The following is an 18,705-nucleotide window of genomic DNA, read 5'->3' as shown; positions in this document are numbered from 1 at the left end:
CATCTAGGAATTATGGTGCAGTATACAGAATGCATGCTTTGGAGTCTTCAGCATAAAGAAAAATGTTTATAGGAGAGGCTGTGAATATCAGAGTTAAATGTGCAAATATTTTATTCTTAAATATGATGTTACAGTATATGGCAGAGAAGGTATGAAGATGAATTTTATCAACCAGATTTTTGTTGGAGAGCTGATCAATACTATCATGTGTGAAGAGTGCTCATATGTAAGTATTTACTTAGTTGCATGACTTTTTGTTGTAAAATAATAAAACTTCATTTCAACTTTCTTTGCATCTGTATTTACCAATCATGATTACAAGTAGAATACAACCAAATGTATGATGTGCAATATACAAAATTGTTCAGTAATTTTCTTTAAAGGAGCCTTTCTATATCACTGCATGAATTATATGGTGGTGATGGTCTCTTGTGTAGAAGTATGTGCTTACATATCCTTGTGTCATTCACCTAAACATCTACTGGGTATACAATTTCATTGGGACAGGCTGTAGAATAGCTACATTCCAACCTGGAATGGGAAATGCCAAATAGCAAGTGGCCCCCAGGTCCAGAACAGTATAGCAACAACAGCTACAACTTGCATTTATATAGCAGCTTTACCATAGTAAAACTGCAGGGTATTGTTTGCAATAATCTAAGCCAAAGAATCGCATATGATGTGGTAGGGACATCAGAAAAGGATTAAAAATGTGGAAATGAGGAAGAGTGTCATCTGTTTGCAACTCACCAATGTGGGATAAAATCTATCTTTTAATTTACAGTTTCCTTCACAATGTATAGAATACTATATTTAACATTTCTATTTTAAAATATCGTACAACAAATCATTTTATAGAGCAACAAACCTTTGAACTTTTAGGTCACGGGACCCACATTAAGGTTTGTAAATTGTCAAATTTTATATACTTATAATCTTGGAATGGAAAGAAATATAATGTCAGAAAATATCTGCACTAGTGTACAGAAAATAAGCAATATCTAATGTAATTGAATCTAGAATAAAGTATCACAATTTTTCATAATATAAATTAAAATCTTTTTACAAGGACGTTTACTTTCTCTGTTTAAATTTGATTTTATTAGATCTCAGATTTTTTTTAATTGATTAGCTGGCAGAAGAAATTTCTGTACTATGAGCTGAGATGTTCAGTACAATTAGCAATTGTATGTGATCTTTGAAATTATCTTATTTTAGATTTCAACTGTTAGAGAACCATTTATTGATCTTTCACTTCCCATTATTGAAGAAAGGGTAAGAAAACTTTTGTGTGCAAAATAAATGCAGAATGTATTATCCATAGGCATTTTTGACCTCTTTATGTGCACTGTTTATAGTGGAAACAGTAGAATACTTGCTTTATTCCACAAGCAACCATGTAATATTCTTGATTTGCCAATGGTCTAGCAGATTGGAGGCATAACGGAAACAGTTTTGGAGACTTGTACAGATTGACCAAACCACTTATCCTGCCACTGGTCAGGAAACGCAACTAATTCTGCCTCCCATGGTAGACATATTTTTGACTTGATGGATAATCCTGCCTCCAAAGCCACATGTGGAAACCACCTCTTTTCTGGTCTGAGTCAGAGGTGGTGGCACCATCTCGTTTACTTCACTGCACAGCTGCTATTCTGTGGATTTGGCAGCCTTATCAGTGGGTTTTCTTCACTGTGAAATTAACTAGGTACCCCACAGTTTTCCATTGTAAATGGTGTATTGATCTAAAACGTATATGTTTACATTTCTTCCAGTATGATTCTTGGTGCTGAATTTAGTGTTTTACCAGTATTTGATATCCTGGCGAATGCAAATTGAATGTCAGTATGTGACAGATTCTATATTGATCTTTAAGCTCACTCAATTCATATAAATATTTAAGATTTTTTAAAAAAGAAATACTTTCAGTGGTTAATGTTCATGTAGTAATCATTATGCACATTTGAAATATGATATTTTGTTGCTTTTGCGGTGCAAGCAATGTTTTGTAAATATTTTTCTTTTATAACTTGTAAGGCAGCCAAACCAGTGCCGTTAAATAAAAATCAGAAAGCAAAAGATATAGAAATTGAGGAAAATATCTTGGCTTCAAGTAAACAGGACACCTGTGCTACATCTACTACCCCAATCAGATATAAACCAAAGAGTTCTAAGAAACCAACTTCAACAAAGTACATGGTAAGAAAATGCATTTGTACTGTTGAGAGAATACGTTGTAACGATACTTAACACAATTGTAATATTTAGCTCTCTATTAAATAATTTGATGTATTGAATATTTGCATTTCTGAGCTCCTTAAATAGAGCATATTAATAGGAAGCTATTTAAGGGTAAATTTAATGAATTGGTGCTTCCAGTGCAGAGTTTCATTTGTCATGAGTGCATTTTAGGAATTCAGGCACAGAGATCAGCAGTCTGCAGAATTTACTATATATTGAAATAAGTGCACAGGAAATCCTGCAGGATGAGCTTACCTGTACACTTCAATTACTAATATGTGCCCTAGTATGTGAATCTCCATGTCAGGTAGGCACATTTATAATACCTCTCATATTTTAACAAAATCTGTTAGTTTGAGGTTATCTGAGATGCAGGCCATGGGTCAGATGTTTTTGATTAAGCCTGTGAACCTTCTGCCTGTTCCATCCTTTGGTAATTACAACGCTGACTTCAACTGCTTTTATTTCCCAAGCTGAATTCTGACCAAAAAGTGTGTTTTTTATCAGACCTCCAGGTCCAAGAACTTCTGAAGTGTTGCCGCTTTCAAGTTTTCAGGTTTCAGGCAGAGGAAGGATTATTATGCTTTGGGGAGATTTTGCATTTTTGGTGTGGAAGTTCTAGCTTTGTGTAGGAGGGAGTCTTGCCTTTTTTTATAGGGATTTTGCTTTTTTTAAAATGTTTACAGGCTTTTGTGCTGGAGGGAACTGCAGTTAATATAAGACTGAATGATGGACAAGCCACCAGTACATACTGGAGATAGACACTCTCTCCTAATCTTCACTTTGATATATAAAAAAAGGCACAAATATTTGAAAAATAAGGACCAATTTTATTTTTTGAAAGTTGTGAAGTTTCTAATACATGTGCTTTTAACATACAGCATTGCTGATGATGATCATTCAGAAATTTACTCATTATCTGTAGATGACTATGAATGCCATCTCGTGGCATTGTGGAAGCATAAATCAAACTCTCAGAAGACATCAATATATTGATAAAGAAGTAATTCTAAAATGGCAATTTTAATTCAGGGTAGTTAGACCCGGTTAATGCCAATTTCTGCATGATTGGACCCAGTAAAAAGCCCTCTTAACAGTTGGTCTTAAATATAGGCTGCTCTGACTCAGTGGATTGTGTCACATGACCAGTCATAAACTTATCTCCTGCAGCAAAAAGATCACCCTATAATTTCTCATTCATCTTTATGATGATGTGTATAGGTGGAAGGAACCTACAAGCTTTCTGTCCTAACTGCAAGAATTTATCCAGGTGTTTACATAATAAGCTGACATATCTTCTTTATACTTTTAGCAGAGTCATGCAAACAAACAAAGGGTGAAGGGAATGAAGAGATCAACAGATGATGATGAGAGGAATTGGCGAGCTTCTATAGAACAAAGTAATGGACACCAAGAGGAGGAGAGTAACCTGACACTTTGCTGCCCGAATCTAGTAGAAGCCAATAACCTTAGTCAGTCAGAAGGTAGTGATAAAGATGGGAATCAGTCAGATGGAAGCAATGATGCGGACAGTGAAGCATCAGAGTCTGAGAATCCTTCAAAACCAGTTGAGTCTGCGAGTTGCAGCACAGATTCCAATTTTGATTTGACAACTGTCAACTACAAACCGTCAAACAGTAATTTAGTGCAAACTAAACGTGAAGACTTTAATTGTAATGATTCTATTTCCAGCGCAGTATCAAAGCTCTACCTTGGCAGTACCAAAAATGAAAGTCTAATAATTGATTCTCTTTATGAGGAACAGATAGACTATGTTTCATTCAGCATTCAAGACATGAAAGAAAGATCTGTAGTTTCAAAGAAACCAGTTACAGCATTTCAAACACTGTCCCAGAGCTATGAATCCAGACCCAAGGAATGTTCTCTTCAGTCCTGTCTTAGCCAGTTTACATCTGTAGATCTCCTAATGGGTAACAACAAGCTGTTATGTGAAAAATGTACAGAGAAAAAACAGAAACAACACAAGAAATCACATTCGTCAGGTGGGTAATGTATTGGTGTCAGAACTGCTTTAAAATCTATAAATTGATTCTTGCTGTCCATTGGAGGATGCATGTTGCACAGTACTTCTAGGGTGGTGAGCACATAGGCACGTGCAATGACGCAAATAACAATTTAAAAATTCAGCCTGCTAGTTTTTTTTTATGTATTTTTCTGGATGTGAATGTCGCTGTCCAGCATTTATTGGCCATCCCTAGTTTCCCTTGACAAGGTGGTGGCGGGTTCTCCAACAGTGCTGTCAAGCAGTGAGTTCTGTGATTTTAACCCAGTAAAGATGAACGAACTAAGTCAGGATGATGTGGCTTGGAGGGAAATTTGGAGGTGATGGTGTTTCCATGCATCATCAGCCTTTGACCTTCTAGCTGGTGAGGTTGTACGTTTGGGAGCTTCTGCAAAGAAGCCTTAGCAAGTTCCTGCAGTGCATCCTGTAGATAATACACACTCTGGCTCTGTATGCTGTTGGTGGAGAGATTGTTTAAACAAGTGGATGGGAGTTGGTGGAAGTGAAAAGTAGAAGTTGTATTCTGACACATTTTAGTAACCTTCTCAATAATGGCATCAGCAAGTTTCCATATCCAACAGGGAAAATTGCACAGGATATTCAGTGGTAATTTTTCACAGTAATGTTGTAAAAAGACTTGCATTTCCATAGTGCCTTTCATGACCTCAGGATGTCCCAAAGTGCTTTACAGCCAATGAAGTTGCTACGGTCAAGTGAGGAGGGGTTACTCTCCCTGTTTGACCACAGCAGGTTTAATTCTTTCTTAAAGTGAATGTACTGACCAATTCAGTAGGTGTTTGATTACTTCCTTGCTATGATCATAACAAGAACCAACCGGACAGGTTTTCCTGAGTTTAACAAAGAAATAAGTTAACTTTATTGTACTTAAACCAAACTAATGAAAATAAGAAACTAAGTGCCAACTTTCACTCACACACACTAGAGGTTTACACACACACACAAATAAGTTACAGAGTGGGGAAAGGTAGATTGGTTGAGTTAGAGTCCATAGAAAAAAGGGTATACAGTCAGTGGGGTTTGGTGATTCGTCTGGCTTCTTGCTGAATTCGGTGCCTCTCAGTTTGAAGAGATAGATGACTGGTTCGGTGAGTCTCTTGGAGACAGCGAAGCAGATGATTTCCTCCAACGGGGTTTCTGATTGCAGCCAGAGTATGCAAAGGTGGTCAGTCAACAAGCAGGATTTGAAGCTTGTAAGCTGAAATGGAGAGAGAGACCGAGAGACCCCCCACTTGGGTCTGCGTGTGCCTGAAGATTCTCTCTGCTGCAGAAAGACATGAGCATTTGGGGAGGGGCTTGTCACCTAACAGTCACTCAGTAATTCAAACAAAGCAGTTAGTAGTATTTCTCTCTTGCTAAAAAGAACAGGTAGTTCCCATAAACTACCTGGGTCTTGGTTCTTGCTAGGAAATGAGCAGACATTTCATCTCCCTCCTCACAGGCCTTGCCATGTAGATACAGTGTTGCAAATTAGGTGGCCATCCTAAACTGCTTTCTTAAAAATATAAATTCAGATCTGCAGTCAGTGAATTAAAGAAAACTATCATTCAACAAAGCAAGTTGGCTTGACAAAGTACTTTTGAAGTGTAGTCACTGTTGTAATGTAGGCAGCCAGTTTCCTCACAGCAAGTTCTAACATACAGCAGTGTGATAATGACCATGTAATCTGTTTTAATGATGTTGATTGAGGGATAAATATTGGACAAGACACCAGGAATAACTCACATGCTCTTCTAAATAGTGTCGTGTGTCTTTTATGCCCACCTGAGAAGGCAGATGGAGCCTCAGTTTAATATCTCATGTGAAATTGCTTCGTGAGCATGATTTGCAAAATAGCTATTTTATGTAAACCCCAAAAGGCAGTAGTTAGATAATTTTCTCAAACATATAAAGCCCACATCTATTTTTTGCATATAATGGGTCTATAGTTCCCTACATCTGTTTTGGAGTCTTTTATTTTATAACCAAAAAAAGGCATTGCATTAGCTTGTTTCCAATGCACAGTACATCTTCATTGTCCAATGACTCCCTTGTAATGACAGATAATGCCTCACAAATTTCTTCCCATGTCCCTTTTGTTACTCAAGAATACATTTAGTATATCATTGGGTATTTATTTTTTGAGCCCCAAGACCCTGTCTCACATCAAAGTCGCTAATGGTGACTGGGCTTTTACTGCTGAGAAAAGGAATGCTGCATGTCTTCCTTTATGAATACTTGGATAAAGCAATTGTTCAGAATATTTACTGTCTTATGCTAATCCTCTACTTCAACCCCTTTCTTATCTTTCATGGTACTTTCCTCTTACCTGCTTACTGTTAATATACTGTATAAAGGTCTTATTGTCTCCTTTTGCCACTCTGACCTTGTGATTAACATCGTTCTGCATGTTCCTATGTGCCTCCCAATAAGCCCCTCTCCTTCCAGGATTTGTAGCCGTCATTTTATTTCTCATTAATTTTACTTCTGATTACTTTGTTAATCCATTTAGTGGCTATTTTAGTCTACGCTTGCTTATGTATTTATCCTACACACTGAGTATTATGCCTTTAAATTTGTTCCATTTGTTGTCTGTCGAAATGCTTCCACTATTAAATCAGTTTGTTTAAACTGGTTTCTTAGGCATTTTAAAATTCTGTACCTGGCTTATGGTTTAAAGGTTGTTTGTATTTTTCTTAAAAGGAGTAGATTAATTAAAGATAAAGTCTAATAGCAAATAAAAATAAGCGTGATATTTTAAAATCTGTCTGTGGCAAGTATCAAATCCAAGCCAAAGTGATTAATGAAAACATTTCAGAAAATGCATTTTTACCAGTCAGATTGTTCAGGTTGAGTGTTCCACGTTTTAAAAAAAAAATGGAATATCTGGGAGCAGTGTTGAGCAGAATTTACACACATCTGGAGTTATTGCACCAGCCAACTGTGCTATGGAGCAGTAAGATAAGAGGATGGCAATCTGTAGGTCTTTCATCTCTTTGTCCTCTTCCAACACCTCCCATTCCCCACCCCCAGCAGTAAGATAGTTACTTTTCCCATTAATGAGGGGACAGAAGAATGACAGATTTCAAGAGTAACCCACAAAGGTGGAGGATATATTAAAATAAAACCAAGATATGAATCTTAGGAATGAATTGCTAAAGCCAAATGATCTTTGTAAATTATACCTGGAAGCTGCTTCTAGTAAATCCTTAACTATTCAGTTATCTGAATAAAGTTTGCTTCCTCAAGTTTAAGATTTTTGTTGAATTTTACTTTGTTTATTGTCCTTTTGTTTTAATAGAGAAGAAATCAGAACATATGTACACAAATGCTCGCAAGCAAATGTTGATCTCTGCTGTCCCACCTATATTAAATCTTCACCTTAAAAGATTTCACCAGGTAATTCTCAATGGGTTATCAGTTTATAAGAAAGCTGTTGTCTTTAGATTTCTCTTTTTTTCTTGTATCAATTTATTGAATCATATCCAAATGTTTGTTAGGTAAATGATGGTTTGTCTAGAAATGCATATTTTAATAGGATTGCTAATTTCAAAAATTGATTTGAGAAAGTCGGTGGTGTTGGATTTTTAAGCTCAAAGCAATGAAGTACAGTATGTCTTAGCAATTAATGGTTTAAAAGTAAACTGCTCCCACTAATCATAGAAAATTGAATCATAGAATTTTACAGTACTGAAGGAGGCCTTTTGGCTTATCACACTCGTGCCAGCTATCAAAGAACTGTGCATTTAGCCCCATTCTCCTGTCCTTTCTCATACTCTTAAAGTGTTTCCTTTTCACATACCTTATAACTGTAAGTGGATAAAATATTATGGATTCTGCTTCCACTACTGTCTCTGGTAGGGTATTCGATATTATAACATCTTTCTACTTAAAAGCTAACCTCTTTCATTCTTTTGGTGATGGTCTAAAATGACCAACTCTCTAACCAGTGAAATTAGTTTTATTTCCAAATTACTTAATCAAAACCTGATAATTTTGACTATGTCTATTAGATCTCCTAAGGCTTCTTTATTCTAATGAACTTCTCCATGGTTTGGTATCCTTCATCAAGTACGATGCTCAAAACTGGACATGCTATTCTATTGAATGCTTGCCAAATGATTGATTTAAATTTTGCATTGCTTCCTTGCTTTTGTGTGCCCCTACATATAAAGCCTAGGATCCCATATAGTTTTTGATAGTTTTATCAACTTGCCCTTCCACTTTTAAAGATATGTTTAAAGCAATAAAACAGTTTTTTAAAATTTGCCATATCGTAGTTGCAATCCCACAGGAATATAAATATAAGTTTCTATGATTTTAAAATAACTTGCATTCCTCCTCAGACAGGTTTGAGTTTGCGAAAAATTAATAGGCATGTGGATTTCCCTCTAGTGCTGGATTTGGCACCATTCTGTTCATCCAACTGCAAGGTACGTTCTTTGCATACAAAGTACTTTCAGTATATTTTTCACTATTCATTTTAAGGTCGTTCAATAGGTCCTGTTTTTATGCTGGCCAAAGGAATGCTATACAGATCTACTAATGTTTCTATTTGTGATTATGTTTACATGAAGCTGTTAAAAAGAAAAAAAATTATATAATGCCTCATCATACATCTCAGCAATGTACCAAACTGCATAAAATACAGTGAATTGCTTTGAAATGCAATCACTGTTAAGTGTGGTTGAATGCAGCTGCAATAGTAATATTATTGACCAGTGTGACTACATTGAGTCTATAGTACAGAAATGGGTCATTTGGTCCAACTGGTTCATGCCTGCGTTTATACTCCTGTCATGCTAGGCCCCCACCTGCCAAGAATGAGGCACATCAATTTTGTCAGGAACATTGATTTTTAACTGTTGTTGGAGCGAGGAAATGGCTTGTTAAACAGATCAGCCGTGGCTGGAAGAAAACATTTACATACTAACAGGCATCGAAAGTGAGGAAGCGTATTCCAGGGCCTGCTAAGGAGGATACAATCTACAAGGGCCAGGACTGGTTAGACCAGCTGGTCATATGACTACCTCACTGTTCAAGGGTTTTTTTTTGAACTGGCCACAGAGAGTCTGAACTTAGAAAGACAGTTTGCTCCTGGATTGAGGTGGTAGCGTAGTGGTATTGTCACTGGACAAGTAACCCAGAGACACGGGGTATTGTTCTGGGGACATGGGTTTGAATCCCACCACAGCAGAAGGTGGAATTTGAATTCAATTAATAAATCTGGAATTAAAAGCTGGTCTAATGATGGCCATGAAACCATTGTCGATCGTTATAAAAACCCATCTGGTTCACTAATGTCCTTTTGGGAAGGAAATCTGCTGTCCTTACCTAGTCTGGCCTCCATGTGACTCCAGACCGACAGCAATGTGATTGACTCTTAAATGCCCTCTAAAATGACCGAGCAAGCCACTCAGTTGTATCTAACCGCTACAAAGTCAATAAAACAGAATGAAACCGGATGGACCACCTGGCATCGACCTAGGTACCGGAAACAACAATGGCAAACCCAGCCCTGTCGACCCTGCAAAGTCCTCCTTACTAACATCTGGAAGTTTGTGCCAAAGTTGGGAGAGCTGTCCCACAGACTAGTCAAGCAACAGCCTGACATAGTCATACTCACGGAATCATAACTGGCCCAGACACTGCCCCGGACACTGCCGTCACCATCCCCGGGTATGTCCTGTCACAGGGGCAGGACAGACCCATCAGAGGTGGCGGCACAGTGGTATACAGTCGGGTGGGAGTTGCCCTGGGAGCCCTCAACATCGACTCCGGACCCCATGAAGTCTCATGGCATCAGGTCAAACATGGGCAAGGAAACCTCCTGCTGATTACCACCTACCGCCCTCCCTCAGCTGATGAATCAGTACTCCTCCATGTTGGTCACCGCTTGGAGGAAGCGTTGAGGGTGGCAAGGACACAGAATGTACTCTGGGTGGGGGACTTCAATGTCCATCACCAAGAGTGGCTCGATAGCACCACTACTGACCAAGCTGGCCGAGTACTAAAGGACATAGCTGCTAGACTGGGTATACGGCAGGTGGTGAGGGGAACAACATACTTGAACTCATCCTCACCAATCTGCCTGCCGCAGATGCATCTGTCCATGACAGTATTGTTAGGAGTGACCACCGCACAGTCCTTGTGGAGACGATTTCCTGCCTTCACATTGAGGATACCGTCCATCGTGTTGTGTGGCGCTACCACTGTGCTAAATGGGATAGATTTCGAACAGTTCTAACAAAGCAAAACTCGGCATCAATGAGGTGCTGTGGGTCATCAGCAGCTGCAAAATTGTACTCAACCACAATCTGTAACCTCATGGCCTGGCATATTCCCCAATCTACCGTTACCATCAAGCCAGGATACCAAACCTGGTTCAATGAAGAGTGCAGGAGGGCATGCCAGGAGCAGTACCATGCATACCTCAAAATGAGTTGTCAGCCTGGTGAAGCTACAACACAGGACTACTTGCATGCCAAACTGCGAAGGCAGCATGCCATAGACAGAGCTAAGCGATCCCATAACCAACGGATTAGATCTAAGCTGTGCAGTCCTGCCACATCCAGCCGTGAACGGTGGTGGACAATTAAACAACTAACTGGAGGAGGAGGCCCCACAAGTATTCCTCTCCTCAATGATGGGGGAGCCCAGCACATCAGGGCGAAAGATAAGGCTGAAGCATTTGCAACAGTCTTCAGCCAGAAGTACTGAGTTGATGATCCATCTCAGCCTCCTCCTGAAGTCCCCAGCATCATAGATGCCAGACTTCAGCCAATTCGATTCACTCTGCATGATATCAAGAAACGACTGAAGGCACTGAATACTGCAAAGTCTATGGGCTCTGACAATATTCCGACAATAGTACTGAAGACTTGTGCTCCAGATTGTGCCATGCCCCTAGCCAAGCTGTTGCAGTACAGCTACAACACTGGCATCTACCCGGCAATGTGGAAAATTGCCCAGGTATGTCCTGTACACAAAAAGCAGGACAAGTCCAACCCGGCCTATTACCGCCCCATCAGCATACTCTCAATCATCAGTAAAGTGATGGAATCTAACCATCTCCCCTTGACATTCAATGGCATTACAATTGCTGAATCTCCCACTATCAACATCCTAGGGGCTATCATTGACCAGAAACTGAACTGGAGTAGCCATATAAATACCGTGGCTACAAGAGCAGGTCAGAGGCTAGGAATCCTGCGGCGAATAACTCACCCCCTGACTCCCCAAAGCATGTCCACCATCTACAAGGCACAAGTCAGGAGTATGATGGAATACTCTCCACTTGCCTGGATGGGTGCAGCTCCAACAACACTCGAGAAGCTCAACACCATCCTGGACAGAGCAGCCCAGTTGATTGGCACCCCATTCACAAACATTCACTCCCTCCATCACCGATGCACAGTGGCAGCAGTGTGTACCATCTCCAAGATGCACTGCAGCAACGCACCTAGGCTCCTTAGACAGCACCTTCCAAACCCGCGACCTCTACCAACTAGAACGACAAGGGCAGCAAATGAACGGGAACACCACCACCTGCAAATTCCCCTCCAAGTCACACACCATCCTGACTTGGAACTGTATCACCGTTCCGTCACTGTCGCTGGGTCAAAATCCTGGAACTCCCTTCCTAACTGGAGTTGCACTGTGTGTGTACCTACCTCACATGGACTGCAGTGGTTCAAGAAGGTAGCTCACCACCACCTTCTCAAGGGCAATTAAGGATGGGCAATAAATGCTGGCCCAGCCAGCGATGCCCACATCCCGCGAACGAATACAAAAAAAATCGCAGGGTACTGCATTTTACAAAGCAATAGGATTCCCAAAATAGCAAGGAATCATAGATTGCACGTACGTGCTTCCTTGTTCGATGCTTCCACCTACATCTTCTTTTCCTGCAGTCGGTATTTCTACTCTCCTATCGGAGAACCTGGGGATTCTCTGCCCTCAAGATTTTACAGCCATTCCAGAATTTACTTGTTTGAACAAAAAAATTAATGATGGTTCCTCATGTCTGTCTCTTTGAGCTACTGCAGGCCTTTAAATTTGGTAGTGTGCTATTTTCCGTCCTCCCTTTCTGTTCTCCATGTTAGCTAATATTGTTAACTATTCTCTCTCCTCAGGTACTGTCCCCCTCTCCTTAAAATCTGCTGTCATCACCCCTCTCCTCGAAAAAAAACCTTGATTCTTCCATCCTTGAAAACTTCCACCCCATCTCCAACCTCCCTTTCCTTTCCAAAGTCTTGAATGTGCTGTCACCTTCCCAATTGTGCCCATCTTTCCCAGAACTCCGTGTTTAAATTCCTCCAATCAGTTCTTTTTTATTCATTCGTGGGATGTGGGCATCACTGGCAAGGCTATCATTTATTGCCCATTCCTAATTGCTCTTGAGAAGGTGAGCCTCATCACAGTATTGAAACGGCTCTTAACAAAGCCACAAATGACGACCTATGTGACTGTGATAAAGGTAAACCTCATCCTTCTTGACCTGTCAGCAGCCTTTGACATGATTGACCACACCATTCACCTCCAATGCCTCTCCATTGTTGTTCAACTGCATGGGACTGTACTCGCCTGGTTACATTCTCATCTATTTAATTGTAGCCAGAGAACCATCTGCAATGGTTTCTGTTTCCACTCCTGTACCATTAACAAATGGTGCCCCCAAGGATCTAGCACCAGTGGTCCAGTTCACTCTGCTGGTGGTGTAATGATGCTCACTTCTCCATGCCTAGAAGTGCTAATATACCGATTCCACTTTAACAGTACCTATTGTCAGAGAAAATAAGAGCTATGGTTTAGGTTTAAAGTTGTTGAAGTCAATATTAAGGCCATATAATTGGAAAATATTTAGTAGAAATACGAGGTTCAGTTTCTCAGACATTTGTTGGGTTTCATGGGAACAGTGTAGGAAGTCCAATGACAGAGTTCAGATTGGTAATACACAGAGAATTTTAGTGGCAAGCAACAGGGAGCTCGAGGTTGTGCTTGCAGATGGGATGGAAGTGTTTAGAAAAGCGAGCACCTTTTGATCTCAGAGGAGGGTGCATCATGAGTGGTGAATGTGGTCGCTTGGCTGGAGGACCTACAATAATTGGCTCACCTGGAAGGAATGTTTGGGGCTCTGGATGATGATGTGGGAGGAGATGAATGGACAGGTTTTGCATCCACAGCACTTGCATGGGAAGGTTCAAGGGGAAGGAAACCAGGGGTGATGGAAGAGTGGACTAGGGTGTCATGGAGAACAAGTCCCATTGGAATGCTGAAAGGAGAAGGCAAGGAAATGGGTTTGGTGATTGGATCATAGAGATGACGGATCCAATCAGGATTTTATCACAGTTTTGGAAAGGGGATAGAAAGTCATAGTCATTATGGCACAGGATGAGGCCATTAGCCCGTCAAATCCATGCCAACTCTCTGTAGAGCAGACCAATCAGTCCCATTATCCCTGCTGTATCACTATAGCTCTGCAAGTTTAGTTCCCTCAAGTGCCCATCCAATTTCTTTTTAAAATTATTCATTATCTCTGCTTCCACCTCCCTCAGGCAGCGAGTTCCGGGTCATTACTGCTCACTGCATAAAAAAGTTCTTCCTCACATACCGCCTGCATCTCTTGCCCAAAACCTTAAATCTGTCCCTTAGTCCTTAGTTTTAGTTTAGTTTAGAGATACAGCACTGAAACAGGCCCTTCGGCCCACCGAGTCTGTGCCGACCATCAACCACCCATTTATACTAATCCGACACTAATTCCACATTCCTACCACATCCCCACCTGTCCCTATATTTCCCTACCACCTACCTATACTAGGGGCAATTTATAATGGCCAATTTACCTATCAACCTGCAAGTCTTTGGCATGTGAGAGGAAACCGGAGCACCCGGAGGAAACCCACGCAGAAACAGGGAGAACTTGCAAACTCCACACAGGCAGTACCCAGAATTGAACCCGGTTCGCTGGAGCTGTGAGGCTGCGGTGCTAACCACTGTGCCGCCCTTGTACCATAAGCTAATGATCTTCCTTCTCTGAACCTGTCAGAATCTTGTACACCTCTATCAAATCTCTCAGTCTCCTTTGCGCCAAGGAGAACAACCCTACCTTCTCCAAAGTAACCTTGTAGTTAAAATCCATCATCTTTGGAACCATTCTGGTAAATCTCCTCTGCACCCTCTCAGGGACCCTCATATCCTTCCTAAAGTGTGGTGACCAGAAATGTATGCAATATTCTAGTTGTGGCCTAACCAAAGTGACTGCTGAAGAACGGGAAATTTGACTGGCTCGGTCAAGAGCCTTGTTTATTACAGTAAAGGGAAATCCTCGGCTGCGGTTGTTTAAGATGAATACAAGTTCAGCGAGGGGGGAGGAGGGCGGTGGCATTTGCAGACTAGTTGAGCCCAGGTGTGGAGGGACTGTCCGGTCATAGTTGAGCAGGAGATGGTTTGGGACCAGAAAACTAGAATTGGTTAAAGTGGCGGAGGGTGTCAGTAGAGTTGTTGATGTGGGTGGGTGGGTCAGGACTGGACAAAGGGAGAAAAAATGGGGTTCTGATAGAGGAAATAAACCAAAGGTTTAACGGCTTGGGAAAGAGGCAGAAGCTGTCTTTTCAAGGTTTGAACATTTTGTTGAGCTCACGTTAGTGTTGGTGACTGGTTATGGGTTATAGCAAGCGATTATACAGTATTATTCATAAGTTTATTGGTTTATTAAAAGTATAATCATTTTTTCTTGCAAATATGCTGGAGTAACTTTGCCATGCTTTTGTGCATCTATTTTTTCTTAGAATGTTGGAGAGGGAAACAAAGTACTCTACAGTCTGTATGGAGTTGTTGAGCACTCTGGCTCTATGCGTGGAGGGCACTATACAGCATATGTACAAGTCAGAGCAGCCAACAAAACATTATCTGAGCAGCTGCCCGAAAACAAGAATATCCAAGGTAAAATGGGCAGAACAATGTCCACTATAGGTCTGCTAACTCTCACAGCTACCTTGATTACACTTCCTCCCACCCCATTTCCTGTATGGACTCTATTCCATTCTCCCAGTTTCTCCATCTCCAGATGCCACCTTCCAGACCAGTGCTTCTGCGGATTCCCTTCCAGTCTGGTTGACAGGGCCCTTGAATGTGTCCATTGTGTTTCCCATACTTCTACTCTCACCTCTTCCCCTCCTTTCCAGAACCACGATAGGCTTCCCCTTGTCCTCATCTTCCATGACCGTCCTTGGCATTCAGGGCATCATCCTCTGCCATTTCTGCCACCTCCAAACACACCTTCCCTTCCCCTTTCAGCATTCTGAAGGAACCGTTTTCTCCACAACACCTTGGTCTACTCCTCAATCACTCCCAGCACCCTCTCGCCTTCCCATGGCAGCATAGGAAATGCAACACCTGCCCTTTTACTTCCTCCTTTTCCAGCATCCAGGGCCCCAAATGCTCCTTCCAGATGAAACAGTGATTTACTTGTACTTCTTTCAATTTAGCATACAGTATTCGCTGCTCACGATGTAGTCTCCTCTACATTGGGGAGACCAAATGCAGATTGGATAACTGCTTTGCAGAAGACCTCCGATCACTCTGCAAGCATGACCAGTCATCTCTTCAGCCTCCTACACTGTTCCAATGAAGCTCAATCCAAGTTTGAGGAACAGTACCTCCTTTTTGTTTAGACACTTTACCACCTTCCGGACTCTACATTGATTTCAACAATTTCAGATCATAACCTCTGTCTCCATTTTTTCAGATGTCAGCCATTGGTGATGATTCTGTATTCCCCATTTGCACCTCCTCTGGACTTATCGTTTGCTTATTTTACTTGCTGTATTACCATCTCCTTTTGCCTTGCACCATCATCCCCTTTATCATTTAATCTCTTCTGCCTTCCACCCTATCACAGACCGTTCCTTCTGCTCCTCCACCTCCCTCCCTCCCCCCCCCCCCCCACACTTTCCCCGCCTCTGTACTTACTTAAAACTTGTTATGTCTAACTTCTTGCAGTTCTGGCAAAAGGTCATTAACCTGAAACATTGACTCTGTTTCTCTCCCCCCAGGTGCTGCTGAGTACTTCAAGCATTTTCTGCTTTTATTTCAAATTTCCAGCAGCCATAGTATTTTGCTTCAGAATAGTGGCCAGGCTGTGTTAGGTACATGCATTCTGCTTGTATTTGCTGTACCCAGATGATCCAGTAGCTTGTGGTGCAGGAACAGAATACCGTGTTTTTTATTTGCTCACAAAATACAGGACTTGAATCTGCCTACATTGCCTATGTTAACTCGGGAGAAAACACAAAATCAGAACTGCACCAAAAATAATCTACAGCATCTCCATGGTATATTGATACAAAGGATCTTTGGTATCAAGATCATTTTTTAAAAATTGACCTTTAACTTTGCATTGTCATAAAATAGAAAATATTGAGATTTTAATGAAAAAGTAGATCCATCAGCTTTCTCCATGATTCTTTAACTTGGTCATGGAAAATATCTCTTGGAACAAAATAGCCAGGTATATACACAGAAAAATATTCCTTATCATGCAATGAGGCCTAACTTTATAACTTGTTCCTCATTTCCTATTTTTGTTGTTACTTTTGAGGCTCACTATGAACTGATTGTTCTTAAATTCTGCTGCAGGAATGCAGTGTGGGGTTTCTAGTATGTGTTTAACAGATTTATTAATGATGATCTTTGCTTTTCAGGTTTCAGAGATGTTGGAGCACCACCAGGGCAGTGGGTTTATGTCAATGACACCCATGTACAGACAGTTCCTGAAGCTAGAGTACTCAATGCTCAGGCCTATCTATTGTTCTACGAACAACTTTTATAAAAACATTGCTTGGGAAGTGTACTGTAACGAAACAGGCTGACAACACTTTCTACTTTGTAACAACCTATGTGGCTTCTGCAAACCTTTCATGCTACTTTTCATTTATGAGAATAAATTACAAGGCCATCATGATCAAAGTTTATTGCAACCAGCAGTGAAATTAAATGCAAAAAAGTATGAATGTATCTAAAAGCAGTGAAAAATGACGTTTACTTACAAATGATGCCTTTAATACTGTATTTTTCCCAGATTTATATTTTGACTTACTGAAATGCAGGTATTTTCATTATGGTTATTTTCATTCAACAAATATTTTCAACTTCTAAAAGATGCTGCTTTGATTACATTTGCAAAGACAATGGACTGAATTTTCAGACCCCCATTGAGGTCAGTAATGGAGGCGGGGGAGCAGGGGAGGCCAGAAAATACAAGCACGGCTGGCATGTCGGTTTTGGGACGCCATTCTTGGTGTCAGTCATTTTGGGGGAGGCGCTTTCAGGGCCTGGGAAGGCCATTTGTCCCAAAGAGGTGTTAAAAGCAGGTTAAGCAGGCTGTTTGGGGTTCTCCAGTCGGCCTCCAGTTTCCCACCCTAGGGTTGGGGGGGGAGGGCAGAAGAACAAATCAAATGCTTGGAGGCGGGCACACAGTGGCATGCTGGGGTGCCAGTACTTCTGGCAGGCCTACAGGCCCTCCCTGCATGCTTGGGTTGGTGTATAGCCAAATACCACCCTGTAGAAGGGTTCCCCCCACAATGGTGGCCTGGCTGCTTTTTCTGTTTTTAGGAAGTGGCTGAGAAGACACCTCCTTGTTGAGGCGCCCTCCCAGTTACTTACCTTGTACTGCAGCCAGGTGCTTTCTCTGAAGCTGGAAGCCCTCTGATTAGCCCTCCAGATTCAAGAGCCTGCCTGCCAACCTCAATTGGACAGGGAACCTATATTCATGTCAATTAAGGGCTCACCCTCATGCAAATCTTAACTTTAATTAATTTCCCACCGGAGGTAGGTTCCTGACCCGAAAAGAAGCCCAACTCCTGTTTCCCACCTCCGTGTGCAAATTTAGCCCAATGACCATGCATGTTCAAAACTGGGGGGTAGAAACAATCGTATTCCCGTGTTTCAAAAGTGATGACATTTACTGTCAAAGACAGAAATAGGATCAAAGGGTATAAAAACTGAAATATTGAGTAATTATGAGTTATTATCTGACAGATTTATTTATATTTTTTAAAATGGATAAAACTTGATTCATTGGACGCCCAACTCACTTCATGCCATGTTCACTTTGCATTGCATGATAATACCAATGTCACTAACTTTGAATCGTAAGACATAGTGGTGCCCAAGAATGAATGGAAAATGAGGAATTCTGTGCATTTGAAATGTTATATATATATATATATCAATTCACATAAAACATGATACCAGAAAGGCACACTGATGCTTAGTGCACTGAGGGTCTCTTTCAGTACCCATACATTTCATTATAATTTAACTTGCACAGTTTCACCATGCCATTTAATTATGTGTTTTGTTCCTAATCTTTATTGATGCTCACTATGATAAACATATTTCATGCACAGGGATATTTTAATAAATAATTATCTCCTACTGTG

The 18,705-nt window shown here is 40.9% G+C and overlaps 1 protein-coding gene across 3 annotated transcripts in view; it reads left to right on the top strand.

Moving 5' to 3' along the window:
• The window catches only part of usp45 (ubiquitin specific peptidase 45), a 179,763-nt gene extending 161,058 nt beyond the window's left edge, over positions 1 to 18,705 (top strand). For all 3 annotated transcript variants that reach the window (XM_068025973.1, XM_068025983.1, XM_068025978.1), the window contains 8 exons: positions 135 to 226; positions 1,219 to 1,275; positions 2,038 to 2,199; positions 3,554 to 4,244; positions 7,563 to 7,660; positions 8,608 to 8,694; positions 15,052 to 15,205; positions 16,966 to 18,705. In XM_068025973.1, the coding sequence (XP_067882074.1) occupies positions 135 to 226; positions 1,219 to 1,275; positions 2,038 to 2,199; positions 3,554 to 4,244; positions 7,563 to 7,660; positions 8,608 to 8,694; positions 15,052 to 15,205; positions 16,966 to 17,093 (1,469 nt within the window). In that variant the 3' untranslated portion in view covers positions 17,094 to 18,705. The remainder of the gene's footprint in view (positions 1 to 134; positions 227 to 1,218; positions 1,276 to 2,037; positions 2,200 to 3,553; positions 4,245 to 7,562; positions 7,661 to 8,607; positions 8,695 to 15,051; positions 15,206 to 16,965) is intronic.

Source organism: Heterodontus francisci, chromosome 3 (assembly GCF_036365525.1).
Source record: "Heterodontus francisci isolate sHetFra1 chromosome 3, sHetFra1.hap1, whole genome shotgun sequence".
Taxonomy (NCBI): domain Eukaryota; kingdom Metazoa; phylum Chordata; class Chondrichthyes; order Heterodontiformes; family Heterodontidae; genus Heterodontus; species Heterodontus francisci.
The sequence above is the reverse complement of the archived record's forward strand: the minus strand, read 5'-3'. Positions and strand labels throughout refer to the sequence as shown.